Here is a 22438-nt window from a genome sequence, read left to right as displayed (position 1 = left end):
TACTTAAGAGATAATGAAGGAGAGTTCTGGCTGTAGAGAGAATAAATCAATTAGGTTGTCAACACACAATCTCTCAGGGCTAACAGCACAACTGAGTGGCACCGTTCCCACATTGGAAACAACTCCCATTTATTATCATTATAATGCCTGCAAGAAAGAAGAGTTTGCATAAAAATGAAAATGTGAATTACCATCTACTCTGTCTTCCCTAATTGCTGCTACTCTCCATTTGCAGGATCAGTATTTTAAGCTTAGGATTCTCTTTACGGGTTTTTTTAACAAATAAACAAACAACCAACCTAGGAAAAAAAACCACTAAAAAAGTCTCTCAGACTTGCAGCAGAATTAAACAGAAACTAACAAAATGAGGTTCATGAAAAGAGTTGTCTTGCAAAACATCAGTAAGAAAAGGATAAATTGCTCTCCGTATTAGAAAAGAATATTCACCAATAAGATAGGAAAAAGGAGTAACAAACTGGAAGGATCCCATTTGCTACTTTAATTCTTTTAAATCCAATCATGTCCAAGGAGGATAACAAAAAATTTAGTTCAAATGAGTGGTTCAGATTTTTGGTTTTGATTATCCTTGGTCATACATGTTATTTCTAATTTCCCAATATCATAGCACCACACAAAACAAGAATTTCATTAAATATTCAATTATGTTCCAGAACGAAGAGTACTGTTGCATTGCATTTCTAGGTCAGCTTTTTACAAGGTATTTTAAAACTACTTTATACAAATGGGCTTTGTTATAACTAGAGAGAGAGAATAAACGTGGACTGAGAGAGGTACAGCAATAATTTATAAAATCCATTCTAGGATTCAACTTACCAAATTTGCTTTGCCTAAAGGTTAGAAGTCTAGACTAAAGTAGTCATCTAAAGCTCTCTAATTGGTGACCAGGCATAAGGACTTCCAGAGAGCTCATCTCACCAAAGACACTCATCAGAAAGGAGATGAGGGTAGCACAAGCCTAGATGATTAGCTTAGAATAGGCATGCAACCTTAAATTGTTGAAGGTGAAATAAATCCCACCCTGACTTCAGGTTTCCTGATTTCAGACTTGTCATCCAAGCCAAGGTTGTGAAATTGCATTTGGTAAACTATTAGCAAGCAAGCAAACGCTTGGGGACGATCTTCAGAAGGCATTACCTGCTGGTCATCAACCTCCACCCTGTTCCCAAATGTCTCCACTAGGATGCAGTGAAAATTCCCCTGTTGCCCAAAAACAGCTTAAAGTGGGAAGGAGGTGGCAGCTCAGTGTTAGCTATTGAGAAGGGAAAACCATCTCCTGAGACCTGACATTTTCAGACAACAGTGGCAAGGAAATGACTAAGAATGAAAACAAAATAACATTAAGCATTCAAAAACTGTGAGGTCAAGGACTCCTAATGTGAGACAGTTTGACTTGTGGGTTTCATAACATCACGAAGGGTCAGTAAAAAAAGCTCAAAATGCTGTAGAAAGATGAAATTATAAGAGCTGACAAAGGAAGAGCTGCTCCTGAGAAAAGGGGAAAATTTCAGAGGCATGCAAAGAGAAGGCAAAGACAACATGTGGAAGGAAAAACAACCATGAATTATTTGTTCTGCATATTTCTTTTCTTGTGAGAACTTGAAGCATATAAGCATATATAACACTGTAATACTTTTAGATCAGATTTGAACATAAAATATCTTCATCTGAAAGGTCGAGCTAATTATAGCAGCAACCAGCATGCAAGGAAAGCATTTCCCACAATTAGGAAAGGAGGTATCTAGTGTGATGACACTGCCCCTCTGCACGAGTCTGCAGACCTGTTGGCACTGCTGCTGTCCCCTGCCTTCAAGGACAGCTCTGCGGCTGCCATTAATGAGCAGGGCAGGCATCTGCCTTCCCCGAAACTTCCTGCGTGGGCTAAAATTGTTTAACTCTGTTCTCTTACACTTTCACCAGCTGTAAAATGAAAATAGCAACATATAGGGTACAGTCCAATCTAACCCCAGTGATCTTAGAGATGAAATATGCCAAGCACCTGATAACCCCTGTGAATGGGTGGCCTAGCTTGATTTCGAGATGTATGAAGGCATGTAGCACAGCGCGTAACAGGGTTATTTGCAATACCAAAAGAACTAGATTAAGTAACTCAGCATGTCCTTCTAGTTCTATATGGCTATGACTTTCCCAGATCAAACCTCCAGGACCAAATCACCCCAGTTAGCAATGTGAACACTGCCAGTCTTAAACTCCTAGTAAAAACAAGGCGGTTCAGACTTATCTTTAAGCTGAGCAGTTTAAACAGAGTCCAGATTGAGTTATTTCACCTCTATCACAAGGTGATAATGCACATACAGGTAAGTAATGCTTAGCTGATACCATGTTAAGCCACAGTGTCTTGGTGATGTCTCTAAGCTCCTAGTGAACAGAATATAAACAGCTATTGATAGTCAAGTGGTTGGCATATGTTGTGCCTATAACCAAAGCAAAAAAAAAAGCACAGAATTATGGCAGTTTTAAAGATCCTGCCATTCTTCAGAAAGATTTTACCTGTCAAAAAGAGATGTAGTAGACATATGTAAGGTAGAAATAAAGGCAACATGGTTGTGTTTAAGTTAGCTATTATTCACATATATTCACATGTATTTACATCCCATCTCCTTGGTAATGTTAGTATTTATACTGCTGTTAACAACATATAAATCTGACTTTACTCAACTTCAGAAGTTCATTTGGCATCTAAATATAGCAAATTATCTAGATAATTACATACAAATTATCAAATTTGTCTGTTGTGATAGCTACACAGAAAAAAAAATAGATTAACAATTACCCACACCTTTTGTAGACAGCCTGGATCTTGAGAATAAAGTAAGAAAAAATTTAGCATTAAAAGTTTTACTTTTCAATTTCAATGACAAATGCCAACTGTTTGACTTGTACAGCTTGACCTGGGAACATTTATATGATACAGAGACAATTATTATTTCTTACAAGTTATGTTATTCATTCACAACATATTTCATCACTGGTAAAATACATTCATTTGATACAGAATGGATTCAGTAGCAGTTTGATATTTCTACCATACCTAAAAGAAAGGATAGAAATAGCAATTGCAATAATTTTTCTCTTATTCAAGTTATCACTCCCAGTTATCTTATCTTACTTGCAAATGTTCATTTGAAGAACAAACAGCACAGCTGTCTAAGCTTATCTACCTGACTGAACTGATGTTGGAATGTGCTTTTTGTTGGAAAGTTTCAAATGGGGGTATGTCCATAAAACAAACAGAAATCCTGTAAGTATCTAGAATTCAAGTCCTGCACTGGTTAAAAAATGCTCAAACAAACAAGCATACAAACTCCATAAAGTTTTCATAATAACAAACAATCAATTTCATCTAGTTCAGCAGAACAATGCAGATAAGCTTTGGCCTATTTCATCTGGCTATTTCTAAAAAATGTATTAAATTAGACTTAACACACACAACAGTGTTGGCACTTAAAGAAACAGATGTATGTTACTTTCTGTAACATTTCTTCCCACACCTAAATTGCCCCATACCAGGAATTTTGCAGACGCTTTCTATCTTTAATAAAATAATTCTGCTTCTCTTTAGGGTTAAGTTATGTGATCGAGCAAGTACTAAGTGAGCCAGAGTTACCACTTTTTCTGTGTACTTTTAATCCACTGAAAAGCTAAAGCAACGCATGCCTGCGCAGTCCTCAGAGAAAGACTGCTTCACAAATGTTTTTTGTGTTTCACTTGTGATGAGTATAAAATGTGCAGACTAGCAAAACTGGTGATAATTTTACCAGGACTTCACGGGTGGCCCTGTAAGCACCAGCCCCAGATCCACCCGGGAGAGCTGACCAAAGCACAGTGCTGAACCATGCTAGACACCAGCTCTGAAGTTACCCAAATTCACATGGAAATATCTCCCCACACCACCCTAACAACAGGCAGCAAAGGATGCACAGAGAAAACGTACAGAAGATATTGGCTCTCCAATTGTTACCACTTTGCGGAGAAGATTCAAAAAGAAAATATAATGAAAACAAATTACATTTGGGACTCATGTTTCATTTGGGGGTGTTTTTTTTTAATATAAAAAGCATAAAGCCTTACTGAGATGAGGTCAGACTGGAGCAGCAACATTCACAGGAAATCCTTATGATGTCTGATGAATGGCATTTGTTTACTTAACGTATAAAATGGAGAATGGAGTGCACAAATCACTATCTAACAACATTATTTTCTATTTGGGTCAAGATCTGTCTTTTTCCTTTCCTGAAGTGTTGACATTAAAGCAATCATGGAAAAGAACAGTTGCAGAAAGAAAACAGTGTCTGTGAAATTTTCTTTCAATTAAAAACAATCTAATCAGTTCATCTCATTGCAGTGTTTTGAAGGAGCACTAACTACAGAAGCTAAAGTATTGCCATAATTCATCAGATATGTTATTGTAGTAAACATCTGCTGCTCCTGGATATAGATATGTAGTCAAGGGAGCAATTGAAAAGGAATAAAGAATGTCAGGTACACTAGTTACTAAAAATTAATGTTCAAACCAGGATTTCTTTTGCTTTTGCCATTAGGTCAACACATTTTATGAAGTTATTCAGACATTAATGGTTACACTGATTTATTGTATTTCCAAATTAAGACCACACCTTCAAAACCTTTAATTGAATAAATGCCAAAAGACTCTTCAAGTTAGGTTAAGTGTACTGGAAGAACAATGCAGTATTAAGTTCACAAAAAAACCTTAGCTAAAGCCATAATGTCCAGCAGCAGATATTAATGTTTGCTTTGAGATTCATTCATTTGAGTAAATACTGAACTTTCAAAAAACACCTAAGATCAAAGGAGTGCAAAGCAGAGCCCAAACTAAGGCTCACGTGAGCTGGTACATCCACACAGCACAGTGTTGTTCTAAGCACGCAGAGTAATTTGGGTCCAGAATTTGCATTTACATGGCACAGAGCCTGAGCTAGTATGTCCTGCCTTTCAGCACAGGTTGTTAGCTCAGGCTCAGCGCCAGACTGACAGGGCTATACAGCACCAGACTCTGGAGCAGTCTCTACACCATACCTATCGTGCTGCATGAGCAGGCTTTTAGGAGAAAAACACCTATGCTCCTTTTGCTGCTTACATGCTTTTGAAAGTTCTGCTTCTTCTATCTCTTTATGTGTACACTCTTTATGTGTTCTCTCTCTCCAAGTTTTGGAGGCTATTTCCTTATAGTGATGGCAAGCAAACTCTTAGCCCTGGGTCATTTACATGGAAGAACATTAGCAGCCACCTCCCTACTTGTTTTCCTGCAGCTTCTGCCAGATGGGTTTCCTTCTACCTATCAAACCTTTATTACTGGGACAAAGAAAACTCTCCCTTTGTGCTTGACATTCCTGTTACAGAAAGAGTGGCTCCCAGTTTTGCTGGCATCATGATTTTGTACATCAAGTGGCAAGGTAGGCCAAACACAGATCCAGTAGCAAGGCGGCTGCTTTTTTTCATCCTACACAAACAATTAAAGAGAAACTGCTTCTGCCTGTGAAGAAGTTTGTCTTGTAAGGACACTGACATTTTCATGCAGATGTATTAGTACAATATGTGTCATGTTTCAAAACTGATGATTTGAGAAAACCTTAGAGGTATTTCCTAAAAAAAAAAAAAAAAAAAAAAAAAAAAGTCAAAGGAGGAGCTTCTCTTGCAAAGGATATAAACCCAAACTACTATCAAACTCCTTTGGGAAAAAACGAAGAGCATTTGTTCCAGGAATCAAGAGTAGCGTCCCCAAAGGTGCAATTGGGAAATGAGAGGGCTATGGATTGGGACAGATTCATAAGAATAAATAAAAGACTGAAAGAGAATGGGAAGAGCAAACAGTTAAGGAAGGGTAAATTGTTAAAGATGCAATGCTCTCTGGCTATCCATTAATTGCTGACTTTTTCTGTTTTAACTGGAATCACTGTTGACTACAAATAAAATAGATAAATCCTTACCTTCAACAGCCAACGAGACAATGCCTTGTGTGTCTTCCACTCCGTACATAACATCACAGCGATACACCCCTGCATCACTTGCACGCAGCTTGGAGAAAGTCAGCGAAGCGTCACCGGTCTCCTCTGAATGGGTCGGAACAGACACTCTGTCTTTGTAGCTTTGACCTATTTTGATGTTGCCATTTTGAGCCACCAGGACAGTGGTTTCTTTTGCATCTTTTCCACTTTTATCCAGTTCAACCTTTGACCATTTGATTCGAAGATACTCAGCTGCATAGCTGGAGGCTATAGTGGGCGTGGTTGAAAAGAAGCATGGCAGCACTGAAGTTCCAGAGAGAGATCCCTTTACCAGGGTTTTTTTTTCTGCTTTAACTAGAAAAGGGGAGAGAGGGAGAGAGAAAGGACAAATTATGTTAGTGGAACAACGAAATCTGAAACAGATACATTTCATTGTTATTTAATGATGCACAGACGTGCAAGAGCTGAAATCTATGAACCTTAGCTGATTTGAAACAGAACTGATTAGTATAACTTAAAAAAGAGTTTGCACCAATATCCTAGGCTGCTGATGGAGTCCTTTTCTGTTTGGGCAAATTTATTTCACTGTTCTCTGACTTATTTTCTCCATTTGTTACAGTCACCAAGTTACTGACCTCCTTCAGAAACCTCATCTGTTATCTAAAGTTTCTAAATACTCTAAGAGCTATGGTTTTTTACTTCTTAGGAGGAAGACCACTCTGAGTGAGTTACCTTGTATCTATTGCTGGCCAAAAGTGTGCATACAGGGGAGCTACTGATGTTTACACCTTGCCTTACCTCACAGCACCTTCTTCATTTGCTCCTTTCCTAAGAGTAAAACACAGTCCATGACATCGCATACATGACAACCCTTACTCTGTTATTCTTTCAAGGGTTAACTCTTTTTATTGCATACATGCTGAAACAAAAGCCTTTCCAGTGAGATTCTCCCAAATAGTCATTCTTGTAAAATTATTTCTTTCTAGCCTCAGGGACTTTAACACATTGCAGAAATAAAGTATTTCAGGATGTTAAAGCAAAGAAGGAAGTAAAGCACACAGAAAGCCCCTACTTGGCTCAGACTTGACACGATAGGATCTTTATCATTTTTTATGACATCTCCAGCTGCAAACACTTTACAGTGAAATGCTTCCATCTGACAATATCCTGAGGGGAAAGTTGACTACTGTTCATCCAACCTGCACACAGCAACTGTCTGAAGAGAGGATTTCTGTGAGATTTATTTTTTTTATGGGATGTTATTTGAACATACATATGGCTTAATGAAGATTAAAAGCTGATGCACAACAGTATCTGTCTTACATCTTCCACTGTCCTGCACTCTAACATTTTTTTGAAAGGTGGAACATGGTGATCATTAATTTGAAGTGAGCTAGGATTCATAAAGTTTAGAAATACAATAGCTTCAAGTATTATCCACCAACATGATACATAAAATAGGAGACATCAGCAAATGAAAATAACCTAGCTGTTTATCTATCGTAAAAAAATATCACTTCTCCACAAAGATTAGAAGAAATTTTTTTTGGAAAAAAATAATTTTTTAAAAGGGAAAAAACTAAAAAAGGAAAAAAAAATTTTAAAAAAGGAAAACTTTATCCTTAAGCTGATTAGCAGAGACAGATGACTTTATCCAGGATAAAGTATTAATAGTGTTATCTAAAAAGGTTCAGTACAAGAATCATTAGCTTGATGGCCAAGCATTCTAATAATAAAGTACTAATTAGAAAAACAAAACAAAACAAATGAATTGACCAAGGAGGACCCAGAAATTTGAAACAAAGTTCTCAGATCCTTTCCATCCTTGCCTACTTAACTAGAAATTATTGGTAACACAGTGCAGATACAGTCATCCTGAGTGTAAACCGATTAGATCAGAGTGTAACAATAGGGTAGTGCTGTGCTAAACCAGCTGTGTTGCACCCAAAACTCAGCTGAAAATTTTACATAGAACCACACTGTCTGAGCACATTTACCAGCAAGATGCTCACTCTGTGATTCAGGCATGCAGTGAGATTTTCATTCTTTCATTAACTTGTAAACAGGGACCAGTGATGGTACAACACACATTTAATAGTCAAACAAACTAATTACTTCATACATTCTGGGCCCAGACCTACCAAGAATCTATTTGTAAAAGAAAGACAAAAACCAGGTCCAACATAAAACTGAAGACTGGAAAATTCACAAGGCTTGAAGACAAACCTGTAGAGCTTTCTGAAGACTAAAGACTAGATCAGAAACTTGACAGCATACACATTTCTTTAGAAAAAGAAACAAACAAACAACTTTTTTTCTTTATCTTATTTCCATACGGATATAAAACCTCAACTCTACCTAGAGTCAATTGATTGCTAAAAACTAGGAAGAACTGATTTTATCCTGAAGATGTACAGTACGGAAACATCACTGCCTTTTATATCACCTTTAATTTCTTGAAACTTCACTGAGTTACAGTGGGGTAGAAATAAAGAAACAGAATGAATGCCTAGTCCTATCAGTTGTGATGGAATTTTTGCCAAATTGCACAGGTGGGAGATTAAAATCAGTCTCAAAATATTTAGTATTTATTATGATCTCTTGTCATCTATATACATTACAGGAACATACTAAATGAAAAATGACCTAGTTATAATTACCCTGACTGACAGAATTTTAATAAACTTTTGAGAAAATTGTTTCTGGTTATGAGTGATCTAGAATATCAGTACTGAACCCTGAAGAAATTTCCTCTCTTTAAAATTTGTGTCTTCACATCAGCAGACTGAAACCCTTAGAAAACACCACATATCATCATGATATGGAAACGAGATCTATCCTAAATTGGGCAGAATCTCAGAATAGGAGACCATGTAAATACAAACATGCCCATCTAACTGTGGAAAGCATTGTAAAACACTATAAAAAAGCAGTCTTTGGTTTGGGGTGAAGGGGAGGGAGAAGAGGGGTGAAGGGGAGAGAGAAAAGTGTTTTTCTTACTGAAAAAAAAAAAATATTTGGCACTGAAACATAAGATTAAGTGAAGTTCCCAAACAATTCCAGGAAGCTGGATTTCTTGCAGCAGTCCTAGTTTGTCAAATAGCATTGAGTGGTCAATGCAGAAAACATGACTATCTTCTATTTATCTATATAACTCTTCTGTTCCTTTAGCATTTTCCGTATGCTTATACTCCATATTACATCTCCTTCTCAGCCACTATCAATGGTATGTGACAGACTATTCCTTAGAAAGGACACAGCGGGCAAATACAAACAAAACATTTTGTAACTGCTTGTAAATTGGAACACAAGCTGCAAAAAGCAGGTATTTTCCAGCATTGTTTTATACCCTTATCTCCACCTCACCATGTAGGACCAAGAACACTTGTAACATCATGTACTCTTGAACAAGCGGATGGCTTTGATATGACTAAAATGGTTGGCGATTAATATAAGCATTTTTTTCTGTTGATAACTAATATGTATCACTCATGCATAATCAATTTATTAGGGAAAATACACAGACAATAAAGGAACAAAATACGCAGGTAAACACAAATCACCTGGCCACAAAGACATGGCTTGGCAGAACTCCCAGCAAAGTCAGTGGGAGATTTGTACAAGATGATGGGACTACAGAGTTGGGCCGAGAGCAGAATGATGCACTCAGATTACAGACAGACTCAGTAGGCAGTGTGCCTTAGCAGTTGGGTATTTTTGTTGTCTTCCCCTGTTTAAATATTAAGTATCTCCAGCATCGGAATAAGTAGCAGGAACAGAGTGCAGAATGAAAACTACTCCCATGCGATGTCCTGACAGACGACAGTCCTGTCAGGTCTAATTTACTGGGTAGGATTTTGCCACAACTTATTGTCTTATTTTCTCCAAAACTAAAGCTAAGTCTATGCATTTCTATCAGTTTATCATGGAGATGATGGCATGTGGCACACTCTTTAACAAAATAAGAATTCCAGCTTGCCTTTTCATGCTTTTTTTCCCCAGCAAAACTGCCTGAGGTCCTCCCAGTCCACCATTTCAGCTGCAAAGGCAGTTTATCCTACCAATGATACGTAGCTTGACGTGGTTTTTCCTTTTAAGTGGGAGACAATCAACAAAATTTCTTGCTTGAGAACAAAGTCTCTTTCCCTAGAATCTGCACATTTTTTATGTTGTGCAAAATTCTTAAAATGGAAATCTAAAGGAAAAAAAAGAGACAGAATTCTGTCCTTTTGTATTAACCATAATGACCAGACCAGTAGGTCTGTAATGACAGGACATCTGAAGAAAAGAATGCCTTAGACAACGTGACACTGCTTAGAGGAGTAATTTTGCTATGTAATGAAGCTTAACTGAACAAAATGTTGCTACTGAGAATGCAGACAAAAACCACATGCTTAAAGAATAAAGATATTTTATGAGACAAATAAATTGAATATCATTTTTTTAATTTGTCAACAACCTGCCTAGACATATGGCTTACTGCCCTGCCTACCTGCAACAACGGAAAGGACCAGTGAAATTATACGTACTGTTAATCTGACTACTAACACTGAGCCTAAGAGAAGTCTTTTTGTTAACCATAAATCTTTTAATGAAGATACTGATACATTAAAATTAATGCACTGGTTACACAAATTTGTATGAAACTCTGACAGCAGAGGTAACAGACTGAGACAAAAACCCCTCACTGAGTACTTTACCAGTTGAGTTGTCATCTGAACAAGTAGAATATGAGAAGGAGGCATAGAGTGATGAAGAACCAGCTACTTTCATATTCTGCAAGAAACTCACAGGAAGCCAGGGAAACATAAATCTCAGCTGCAGAACTCATCATAACATATGCAGACATCATAGGCATGCATACATGTGTTTTATAGCCCGTATAGAACACGAACATGAAAGATAAACTGATGTTTGAATGGGTATATTATTTATATGCCTTTGAAAGGACAGATCACACACTGCAATCTAGGGGATTCCTACTGTTTTATGGATTATAGGGCTTTCTACTCACTCATGGCATGACAAATAGTCACTTAAAACAGGTAAGATAAACTCCAACATTGATCATAATCACAAGGCCCAGCTTGTAAAGTACAATATCCTAACACCAGCTAGCTCAAAGTGTGTAAATGCCACACTAACGGTAGGCATAAACCTTGCTCGTGAACTTCTGTCATTAATCCTTCACACGTACCAGAGCAAACAGCAAAGGTCTCTCAAAGGGGCACTGCCGTGACCCCAGAAGCTTACACCGTATTTCCTGCTGCCTTCCTGACACACATTTCTGATAATTTAAAGCCTTAAAGAAGCCACGCTAGACCATTCTCAATTAGCCCTCAAAGGGAAAATACTTTTGTTGCTACATAAAATCTAACAAGCATGCCGTACAAACATGCTAGGTATTTATGAATGTGACCATTCACAAAGATGAGAGTGGAAAAGAAAACAAAGATGGGAATAATGATTAGCAGTGAACGCTTAAAACTTTGGATGCTTACAACTTGCAGTGTTCCAAATTAAGCTTCAGTTTTATTATGACTTAAGATTCACAGACTCCAGGACTTACACTTTAAAAATAACCTCAGATTTTGATAAATCTCCCATGTGACTCTCAAAAGAAAAATTTTAAACTTCCAGAAGAGTTTTTCCTGAAAGTTTTTTAAAGGAAATACGGTAATGTGTCATACTGCAGTGACTAGGTAACTAAATTTAATCAAATCCTATGAAGTGATCCAATCCATTGTGCAAATGGAAGGATGAGAATTTGTGTTTCATGAAAGATTTCAAGGCTTCAATTTTATATTCAAATTCAGTATTTAAAAGGAAAAAAAAAAATTGAAACCAAAGATAGTTCAGAGTGCAGAGATCTATTTTATTTTAAAGTAGTTTTTAAACAAAATAAAAGCTGTAATTGTAAAAACTATCTGTAATCCTGTAACATTCATCTTCAGAAATGTTGTTACATAAACTGACAGATATTTCTACAAAATGGAAGGATATCAGTTGATCCCACAGACCCTATTAGATCAATTCATGAAAAAGAAAAAGTTTTTCAACTTTGTCTCCTTCACCATGGCCATACTCAGAACATGTTCAAGACATTCTGTGGCAAAAGTATGATCCCCAACTTCAGAAATAAAGCCCACAAAATTCACAGTGTGTTCTAGGAACATAAGCATCTTTCTGAATTCCTTCCAAAAGATTCAGGCAAAGAAGGACCAGCCAGAACCTGGCCTACACTCCTGAGAAGCTCTTACTTGGACATTCACATGGAACTTGCTTAAGTGCTAAAAATTCTACTCTGGAGATATTTAAGAGGTGATAAAATGTGAAGGAAGTCAGTGGACATGTAAAGGTGCCATCCCATTTTCTACCACTCTAAGGATCCATCCCACTCCTCCCCACTCCAGTGATGCACTCTCAACCCCGAATTCTGCCAGCACTAGCATTTTTGCAAGGCAGAGAGTCAGATCAAAGGTCTGATCCAGCAGAAAAATAACGTGCAAGAAATGCCATATGCTCTTTCAAACAAGTCATTTATCTAATTCAGCTGGTGATATACCCACATAAATACTAGTGTCAGCACAAAGAAAAGCACGAAAACTAGCACCAGGGGATGGAAAAGGGGCAGGACTATCCCACCTAGTGCTAAAATGTACGTGCGATTGGACTGACCATGGAACTATGTCCTAAGTAAACATGAAGAGACTTCCGATAGGTCATAACAGAAATGTTAGGTTTAAACTTCTTGTCAGATTCCTTTGCCTTAGTTATTCAAATACATGTTCTCCATCCCAAGGTAGATTTTCAGGTAAAATCTTATCTTTAGACCTCTCCTTGTGTGAGTGATGTACTACCATTTACCCCATTTTGAAGCTCACTGTTGCTAGTAGCTCTTCCTTTTCCTCTATCTTAAAACAGATGTATCTGCTTTAAAGAAAACTATAATATACAATCACAGAATGGTTTGGTTTGGAAGTGACCTTCAAAGATTATTTAGTCCAACCCCCCTGCCATGGGCAGGCACATCTTCCACTATTTCAGGTAGCTGAAACCCTCATCCAGCCTGACTCTGAACAATTCCAGGAGTGGCATCCACAACTTCTCTGGGCAACTTGTTCTACTATCTTACCACCCTTACAGTAAAAAATTTTGTCCTTATTTCCAATCTAAAACTATTCTTTCAGTTTAAAACTGTTGCCCCTTGTCCTGCTTTCATAAAAAGCCTCTCTCCATTTTTCTTATAAGCCCCCTTTAATATAAGTAGCTTATTAAATAAAAACTTCCAAGTTCACCACGTAGATTTACATTACAAGTCTGTGACCTGTTCTGACACTTATTTTGCCTCTCCAAATACTTCATATGAACAAATTATTAAATGCTAGCTATGAATCCAAGATACATCAGTCTACACTTACAGCCACTTTTAAGTAAAAAACTTAGGGGGTGGGGGAGTGGGGAGAAGCTTTGTATTTTATAATCAAATCAGTCTTAGCCCTCCACGAATAAGAAAATGTAAGCTCAATTTTAGTGACTTGCCCCCTGCCTGAAGCTTTGAGTCTATTGTCCCTGAGGACAAGCCTAATCATCTGGCCTGTTGTGTGTTTAATGAAGAATGGAAAAAAAAAACAGCCTTAAGGAGGAAATGATGGTAAGAAATAGTAAAGGGTGGTGTTCCCAACCTGCTTGAGGATAAAAATCCACTTTTTTTTTTTTGGTTGGCTGCACTAAGCACGATGGTCTTTTCCTTTATTTTACAAAACTACCTAAAGAATTTGCTAGCAACAGTGTTCAAGCTTGGGAAAAAAAAAAAAAAAAAAAAAGTACATTTGATTTTCCCAAAGGCTAAAAACAGTTTGAGGCATTCCTGGAAAGAAAAGATTTAAAAAAAAAAAAAAAAAAAAAAAAGAAAAGGGAAAAATCTTGCTTAGAGGCTTGGGAAAGCTATTAACCCAATTTTGAGAGTGTGCAGCAACTATAGGGACCTTTTCCTTACTAAAGGATTGAGTCAAACTTTCAAATAACCATGGCAACCACACATGAATACATACTTTAGTCTTAGTATGTAATCACCAAGAGAAGTATTAAAAGCTCCTCCTTTCCACCCAAATCGAAGTCCTGCAGCTGCCCTAACACCTGCAGCTTGCTCCGGACCCCAGCCAGGTTAGCTCATGGCAGCCCCCCAAAACAAGGGGCTGGCAGCCAGACTGCCCACTCCAGAGGCACGTCCCCAGCTGCTCCTTGACTGATCACAGAGCAAATCAGAAATGGGGGCTACTAGTTTTCCCTGTATCCCACTTGCTCATGGCATCTTTCACCCTGAATACAGAGAGGGTGCGAGCTGCAACCTACAGACCCAAAAGGCTGCCATGGTACAATGTACATGATGAACACATGCACTGGGATCTGACTGGGAGGTATGACAAATCAGCATTCCCGTAGCCCAAAAACTCCCCCATTTCATTCATCACTGCCAAGTCTGCCCCAGGAACCTCCTCCTGCTCCTATGCCACCGGCACTGCTTGCTCCTCCCTCCATGGCACCAGGCTGAAACTCCCATAGAAGGTGTCTAAAATTAGCACCGCCAGCCCCCCAACCCCCATCAGCCCTCACCTCATTTAATGCCAGGAGCTCCCGAGCGGATCATGGAAAATGAAGGTGCGAGGCATACCTGGCCAACAGGTCCGACATTTCAGAAGCACAGGTTAAAGGATTAAAATGCGTTCTTGAGCATTGAGAGAAGACAATCTGTTTTGCTTTACACAATGTAATCCCACAGCACTTTCTTTGTTATTACTTGAATGATAGTAACGGCACTTACAAACCTCAGGAGACATCAGACAGGCATGTAAAAACCTTGTCAAAAACATGTCCACCCACCAGCAGTTTTCTATACAGATCAGTAAGGCACTGAGAACATGGAAACGAAGTTAGTTACATGGTGAGGCAAAAAAAGTGGCAGAGACTAGACCAGAAACTGAATCTCCTGAGTCTGTTTCCTGAATCCTAGGAAATACCCTACTCACTGGATTAAATGAATTTTAATAAATGGTTCTGGGTATAAACAGACTTACCTTTAGGTAGCATATAGGTTATAACTAACGTAGAGTACATCCATAAGATACTTTTTATACTTAGCAACATCTTGACCTACAAATAAAGAACAATAGAATAAGTGGTTAGTATCGCATTGTGTCTTCATCAAGTGTTGCAACTCAGTACATCAACATTTGTGATTGGTATTAGAAGCGGTCATATACTTAAAAAAGATGTTCAGCAGGACAGTGAGTAACTCTTAACATATTGATCTTCTGCCATTTTATTCACTGTTTTAAATGTATTCCTATACAGTGGTAGCAGTACAGGAGTATAATCTGAGGAATTTTTCCTGGTGTGGCGTCACCTGTTCAGACCCAAGTTCTGGGTAGTTTTACGTCATTAACACAAACTACCTGTCATTCAGCAACAGCTAACAGCATGGTTCAGGTCAGAAGGGACTCCCATGACAAGCTGCTCATGAATTTCGATGGTGAGTCAACATCCACATATGATCCTTCCCATCTGCAAGTAGGCTGCCAGGTGACTTCTTGTTTTCAAGATTTCTCTATATATTTTATGGTGGAAATTTGTTATAATGACAATATGTCCCTATCGAATACAGATTAATGAGTTTCAGATTATTGAGTTCAGAGTGATACTGAGACATGTCAGCTCCCTCTGGGTTTGTTTCTCACTTCCTTTACAGACTCCCCCTCCTAAGAGCTGAAAAGTTCTCCACAGATATGTGCATAACAAAATATTGCGTTTATAATCATGTATCTTCATTTTTGTTTCAGTTCTTGTAACTAAGAATTGTAACATGTTGGATCTGTAAATATCGTGAAAATTTCAGAAGTACGGTAACAAAAGCATTACAAGTCCCATAAATGTCAGCTACCACAAAGGGTTTATAAGTAGTCCCTCTTCCATGTAGTTACACATATGTATTATCTAGCCAACATAAGAAATAACTTTCAGCAATAGTTTGTCAAACACTGCCGCTGAAAACTTTTTATCACAAAATCTCGAGTTTCCCGATACTGCTGTCAAAATATGCTACTTGGTTCTTTACTGGGGTGAGTAACCTGAACTGATTGTTTTTTCCTGTCCAAGAGAGATTACAGTTGAACTGCTTTAAGGAACAGTGAAACAGAGATTTAACAGGCATGCATCTGTGTTATAATTATGGAACTTGTGTTGCACATATGTATTTTACCATTTTTTACATTAGCATTTTAGATCTTTAGTACTTACATATACTGCTTTAGGGTTAAAATATTAACTAGTACATTTAGAAACCTCCACAAGCTATACTGAACATGATAGCAAGCCACAGAGAGAAAGCTCCTGGTGACGTGTTCAACCTCAGGGAAGTTTTCTCCACAGCTTACAGCTGCAGCCCAAACTTCACATGAGTCTGTGTGAACTGGCATCTATCCTGTAACGGCTGAGCAGTTCAGAAAGGATGCAAAACATCTCAAACCAAGCCTTTCCAATTAAGCAATCTCTAACATAACAGCATCATGTTAAAAATTCCCACCCAAAAGGGCTTAAAACCCAAGAGTTTTTCATTCCCTATACGTGGATGGCCAGAGCTGGATGGTTGCACTGGGAAACATATGCTGCAACCTATTCCCAGGGCGTGGAGGAAAGAATACAGCTGCTTTCCGTAGAGCAGGCTGCACGCTGCCAAAGACGCCCCATCTCTGCTTTAGCCGTTCAGTAGAGCTCAGTGTATAAGTGATATCACATTATTTTGCAATATTAGCTTCATGGAATTTGCACTTTTTATGACTGAGTCCCAAACAAGGATTGGCACTTTTTTTGACTTAATTCAGTTTGAGCCCTACCTGCCATAAAACTTTTTCTGAAGGCTCTAACAAGTATCCCCAACACCATCCAGCCAGAGTTTTATCTCTCTTACACAAGAAAGCTCTACATGGAGAAAACAAAAGTGACTTTTTAATGCCTAACTTTAAAAATCTATACTGGTACACTATGTAAGCCCTAGTAATTCCCTGTAGAAGGCTGTTAGGAGTGAGGAGGTTGCACAAGACAAGAGCTGCAGACATGGAAGTCCTTTTAATGCAATGGTCCATCCTGGAAATACAGTCACGTGTCTGTTTAAACGCTTATATGATCCTCATTATTACACAACATTTAAAAAAATGAGAGGTCTCGCCGAGCCTACAGATGTGCACAGACTAGAAGCACATTCAAGCAACCCTTGTATCCTGAAACAGCTGGAAGCCTTGAGCACCAAAACCACTGCAGGCTAGTTCTTCAGTAACACAAGCACTCTGAAAGCACAAAAAGATCACCAACAGACTTCTCCACCTTCAAAGGTGGTGAATGCCAGACAAGCTTGCAAGATAGCACAAGAGCTCTGGTGCCCGTGAAAGCAGAGTGTGTCCAGACCTTCTTAAGAGATGGTTTGTCCTCACGCGTTCCCCATGCATCACACACTGGCTACATCAACAGCTAAACAAAAATCTAGAACAAACTGTTCACAACTTTATGTTTCCATGTTGACCCATACACTTTATCTCCCACAGAAGACACCCTTGGTTTTCAGGACCAGAAACAAGGCAATCAAAGAAATTTGATGACAAAAAGAACAAAGGATTTTTTTTTATTTTTTTTTCCTGGAAGATGAGCATGCTGCACCTAAACAGGGCTGGTTGCATGTTGCAGCCACCGCCTGCTCCACTGCACCGACCCTGACCAGGAGCACCTGCGTGCTTGGCACATGCCAACGGGTGGCCCGTTGCCCTCAGAAGCTCACTGCTCTTCCTGTCATGACAAGAGGTGGTGTAACTGCTTCCACATTTGGTAAGAGAAGGAAGCTGGTTGAGAGCTCTGAACATGAGCTTCTGACCTACACTACAAGTCCAGAGTACAGATTGGACCTCATCTTCCCCTTCCTCTCCACTTAGCACACAAGCACAGAGCACAGGTCCTGCGGCCTCGTGTGGGCCACTGCATTACAAATGAAATTTGAGGAATCTTGTTTAAAAAAACTTCATGTCTTCAGCTTCCAGTCACTAAACACAATATACACACCCACAATGAAATATTAAAACATAAAGACAACTGTGTAAGGATAATTTTCAAGCTGTCTTGTGACTGATGAACTCAACCATCAGTACAGAAGGGAGCATTCATGGCTGTGATGTCTACTTAGCTTTTTACTGAGTAGGGCAGGAATTACACCTGCTACAACAAGAGCTTGGATAGCTTAGAAAAATTGCACTGTTTGAGCATGGAACCTAATATGAGATGCCTGCCAAAATTCCCCAGATGACTCTCAGAAAATCCTCTCTCAACCTTTTGTTTTTCTCAGTCTACCCTGAGGTGCTTACTCAAGCAATTAAAAATGTTGGGGGAAGAGTCTCATTTTCAGCCCGCAGACTCACAAGCATGATTCCCATGCCACCCTCCATGCATGAGGGTTTTCACACTCTGGTCTTTGGTGGGATCCCATAAACACTCCTGGGTTACCCAGTGCTGCTGCACTACAGCTGCCAGGATTAAATGTGTAATTACCCCTCCCACCCTCTTCAAATGACAGCGTGCAAATCATAACTGCAGTATCTTGCTCAGCTCCCCAGGACAGCCTAGCTTAGGGGAAAGCCCAGCTCTGCAAAGCTGGCACCAGCAATCCTCCTCAGGAGCCACAGGCAAGGCAGAGGCTGCTGCCTATACCTAGCACCCCAATTCCCTGTCAGTGCTGCCCACATTTCCAGGCCACCACCATCAGATGTGACTGCTCCTGCCTCCTCCCTTTTTTCTGGCAGTGGACCATGCTCCTTTGTAGCCTCCTGAGCAAAATCCCATCTCTAAAACCGGTTTGTATTTCCTATTCCCGCACTCTTCAGTTTATAAAGGCCTCTGCTGGCTGGCTGTTGTACTGCCCCTATGTCCACTGTAATTTGCCAGAATCCTTCTAAACATACCTTTTTCCACAAGCTTTTTTTTCTGTCTCCCCCTCGGTATCACTACACCTAGAGTAAGAGAAAGCCATAATACTATGGACACAGTAAGAAAATCCTGCCAACTCAAGACTGCAAGACTTGAGTAAGTGTTTAATTTCCACCTTCTGTTAAAAAAGTACCTCACTTAATGTGACCAAACTTGGGTTGCCTGCTGGCTAGTTTCCAAGTGGACAGATCCATTTTATTAGGAGCTACTACAGGCAGACTGATCTACAGTGGTAATTTGCACTACATTTTTAAACTGGATGCCATCCTGAGCGCAGAATTTTTTAACCAAAAGATGCCAAGTCCGTGACAAACTCCACTTCTTTAAAAACTAGCAGCAGAGGTTCTCTGTGGGGAGCGAGCAGGGCTCCTATTTTTGCAGGCACTGCTACCTTCCCTTACCACAGCAGAAACTCATAGGAGCAGTAAGTTCTGATCAAATTCCAGCTCGTGTTTAGTTTACAGTGTAAGCTTGATCTCACACCAATGCTATTTTAATTTAACCAGATGGGAGAACATCATGTCTCTCTGTTTTAAACTTCAGGTTGAGAAAGACACTGAATGTCCTGGTGTGGAACAGACTGAAATCTACCATCCAAAAAGCATTCCAAATTTCTCTGAAGTTGGGACAATGGGAAATTAGCTACTTTCATAGAGGTGACAGTCTTTAAGGGGTAAAAGTAAAGTAAACACTGAGATTGATTCAGCACATGCTCTACAGCTGTACTGTGAAAGCTCTACACATTGCTTAAGCATGTAAAAAGCAGCTTCTGCCCATTGACCCTTCCTGGCTCCACAGTGGAAGTCAGGTTCAGATTGAAAAAAAAAAAAAAAAAAAAGGGAGGGGAACCCTAATGGAACCTGGCACTAGAGAAGTGAATTGAGGCTGCTGCTCCTACTAATGGGTGAAACAGTAAATTGCACAGCTTCCAGTGAAACCCCAGCGAGCTAGAAACGACCAGTCCCAGACGTAGCACACCTCTTGCTACCTTCTAAACTGTGCCCGAAGCCTTCACAGCTGCTGCCCTTTCTCAAATGCGCACACTCTGCACTTTCTTTTGCCTTTGCAGTCCTTTGATCCTTTTATGCCATCTGACTATTAATTGCTGACATGTATCAACCTCACCGTTAAGCGCTGCCTAACTAACTTTGCCCGTTTCACCACGTCTCTGCCAGGGGATTAATTATCCCCCTGTGCTGCCACTCGGCAGACTTGGCCTGCACCTGGTTTATCATTGCTGTCCGCTCAGCCCGTTATCACTTGCAAGGGTCCTCCTAAGGCTTCCGAGAAGGTCCTAGGGACATCTGCCTCACCCCTTCCTCACACCTCCAGCACCTGCAGGGGAAACCCCCCCCCGCGCCGGACCCCAACAGGCAAGCGGCGCTGCCCGCAGCCCCGAGACAGGCAGGGGCGCAGGCGGGAAAAGTGACCAGAGCACAGCGCGTTCTGGCGCTCCTCGCTCTGGCAGCCGCTCGAAGCTGCTGCCGGAGGACATCCCTCCCAGGCCTGCGCTAATTTATGCCAGAAGCGGCTCTGGGCTCTCAGGCGGCCCCACGGAGACGCGGTGGAAAACTGTCGGAGGCAGCGCGCGGAGCGGGGTCCCAGAGCTCGGGCTCCTGTGGAGCCACGCGTACCCCCGTGCCGCCGGCACCACCCCAGCCGCAGGCTCTGCCTTCTCCCCCGCCAGCCTGCTTCCCAGGGGAGCCGCGGGCCGGCCCCGCTGCGCCCCAGCGCCCACACCACCGGCTCGGTGAAGGGAGCGGGAGACACGTGCGACGACCAGCAAGCGGGAAAACGATGTTAACGGTGCGGCTCCTGGCACCCGCGGGCGCGACGCCGCCCCACCGGCGCGGGGCTCAGCGCGGGCGCTCGGGAGGCGGCGGGGGCTCACGTCCCCCTTGAGCCGGCGGGTGCCGCAGTCCCGCCTCAGGCCATGAGGGCCCTGCCGGGGGCGGGAAACCCGCCGGTCCCGCCCCGCTGTCAAACACCCCCCGACGGGCCGCCACGGACGCGCGTCGGTCCAGGGAGCGCGAGGAAGAGCCCGAAACGCCGCGGCGACAATTTTTAAAAATCGTTTTATTATGGTGATGACTTTTTTTTTTTTTTCTTTCCCCCCCGTTTTTCCTGCCTTTCTGTTCCCCTCCTCTTGGGGCTGAGGGAGACCGGAGCCCTCTGGCGGGCAACGAGCCACCACAGACAGGCCGAGCGCGGCCGCTCCCCGCCAGGGGGCGCCGCGGTGCCGCCGCCGCGCCCGGCCCGTCCCGTTCCTCGAGAGCGGCCGGACCCCCCCGGCCCCGGCCCCGGCCCCGGCCCGCCGACCCCCGCCCGCCCCCCCCGCCTCCGCCCGCCCAGGGACCCCCCCCGGAGGATCCAGGATGCCTCCGAGCCGCGGCCGCCGGCCACCCCCCCAGCAGAACCCCGGCAGCGCCGCTCCCCCCGCCCCGCCCGGCAGCGCGTCCCGGGGGCGGCCGGGCCCGCCCCGCCATCGCGCATCGTCGCCACAAGCCAGGGCTCCCCGCCGGGCGCTGCGCCCCTCGCCCTCCGCCAAGTCTTACTCACTCCTTTTGGGAAGGAAACTTCCCCTTTCGCTCGGCCTTTTTTAAAAAAAAAAAAAAATCTACAGGGGGAAAAAAAAAATAAAAATAACAAAAACCAACCAAACCGCACAACCAAACCCACCCAACATTTACACTTTTCCATCCTGGGATAGGCTTCTGCAACACGTTTCAACACTCATTCCTTTAAAGAAAAGAAAAAAAAGCCATCGGGGCTTAATCCCGAAAGCCGGTGCCCGGAGGGAGAGGGGGTGGCCGGGGAGGACGTGACAAGGGGGACAATGAGGGCTGGCCCCGGCCCTCGCCCGCTCCCCGTCGCCCCTTTGTGTGGGGACGGTGCCCGGGGGCCGGATGGAGGCTGCCCCATCCCCTGCCGCGGGGATCCCGACCCTCTGCCGATGCCGCCCCCCACACACACACCCACCCGCTTTTTCCCGCCGTCGAAACTCCCTTAATTCCTGCCACGATGCTCTCACTTTTTCTGTGTAAAACAAAGGCGAAATCCCGAGGAGCGGAGGGGGAAGGCAGTGCCCGTGCCCCGAGAAGCTGTCCGTGGGTGTAAAAGGGGGCGTTTTGCTCCACTGACCTTGTGATCCTCCTCCTCACCCACCGCCCCCCTTCCAGCAATGAAAATGTGGCTCAGAGGACGCCTGCTCTCCGTCTCCTCCGGAGAGATGCTGTCTGAGCACCTCAGCCCTGCTCTGCCCTGTGAGAGGCTTTCCAGGAATATCAGGCGAAGGAGAGGGGGAAAAAAAAAAAAAAAAAAAAAAAAAAAAAAAGAGGGGATGGGGGAACACACAAGAGCGGAGGAGACTGAGCGCACGCTTTTCACAGAGCATGAAAACCTGGTGGCCG

General features: G+C 41.8%; 1 protein-coding gene across 1 annotated transcript in view; it reads right to left on the bottom strand.

Moving 5' to 3' along the window:
• Window positions 1-22438, bottom strand: part of VCAN (versican) — a 112685-nt gene that overhangs the window by 89509 nt on the left and 738 nt on the right. Inside the window, exons 2-3 of the mRNA XM_074931865.1 lie at window positions 15083-15158; window positions 5988-6359 (exon numbers count right to left, since the gene is read on the bottom strand). Of these exons, the coding sequence (XP_074787966.1) occupies window positions 5988-6359; window positions 15083-15152 (442 nt within the window). The 5' untranslated portion in view covers window positions 15153-15158. The remainder of the gene's footprint in view (window positions 1-5987; window positions 6360-15082; window positions 15159-22438) is intronic.

Source organism: Athene noctua, chromosome Z (genome assembly GCF_965140245.1).
Source record: "Athene noctua chromosome Z, bAthNoc1.hap1.1, whole genome shotgun sequence".
In the NCBI taxonomy this organism is placed as follows: Eukaryota; Metazoa; Chordata; class Aves; order Strigiformes; family Strigidae; genus Athene; species Athene noctua.
This window is presented reverse-complemented; position numbering and strand designations above follow the sequence as displayed.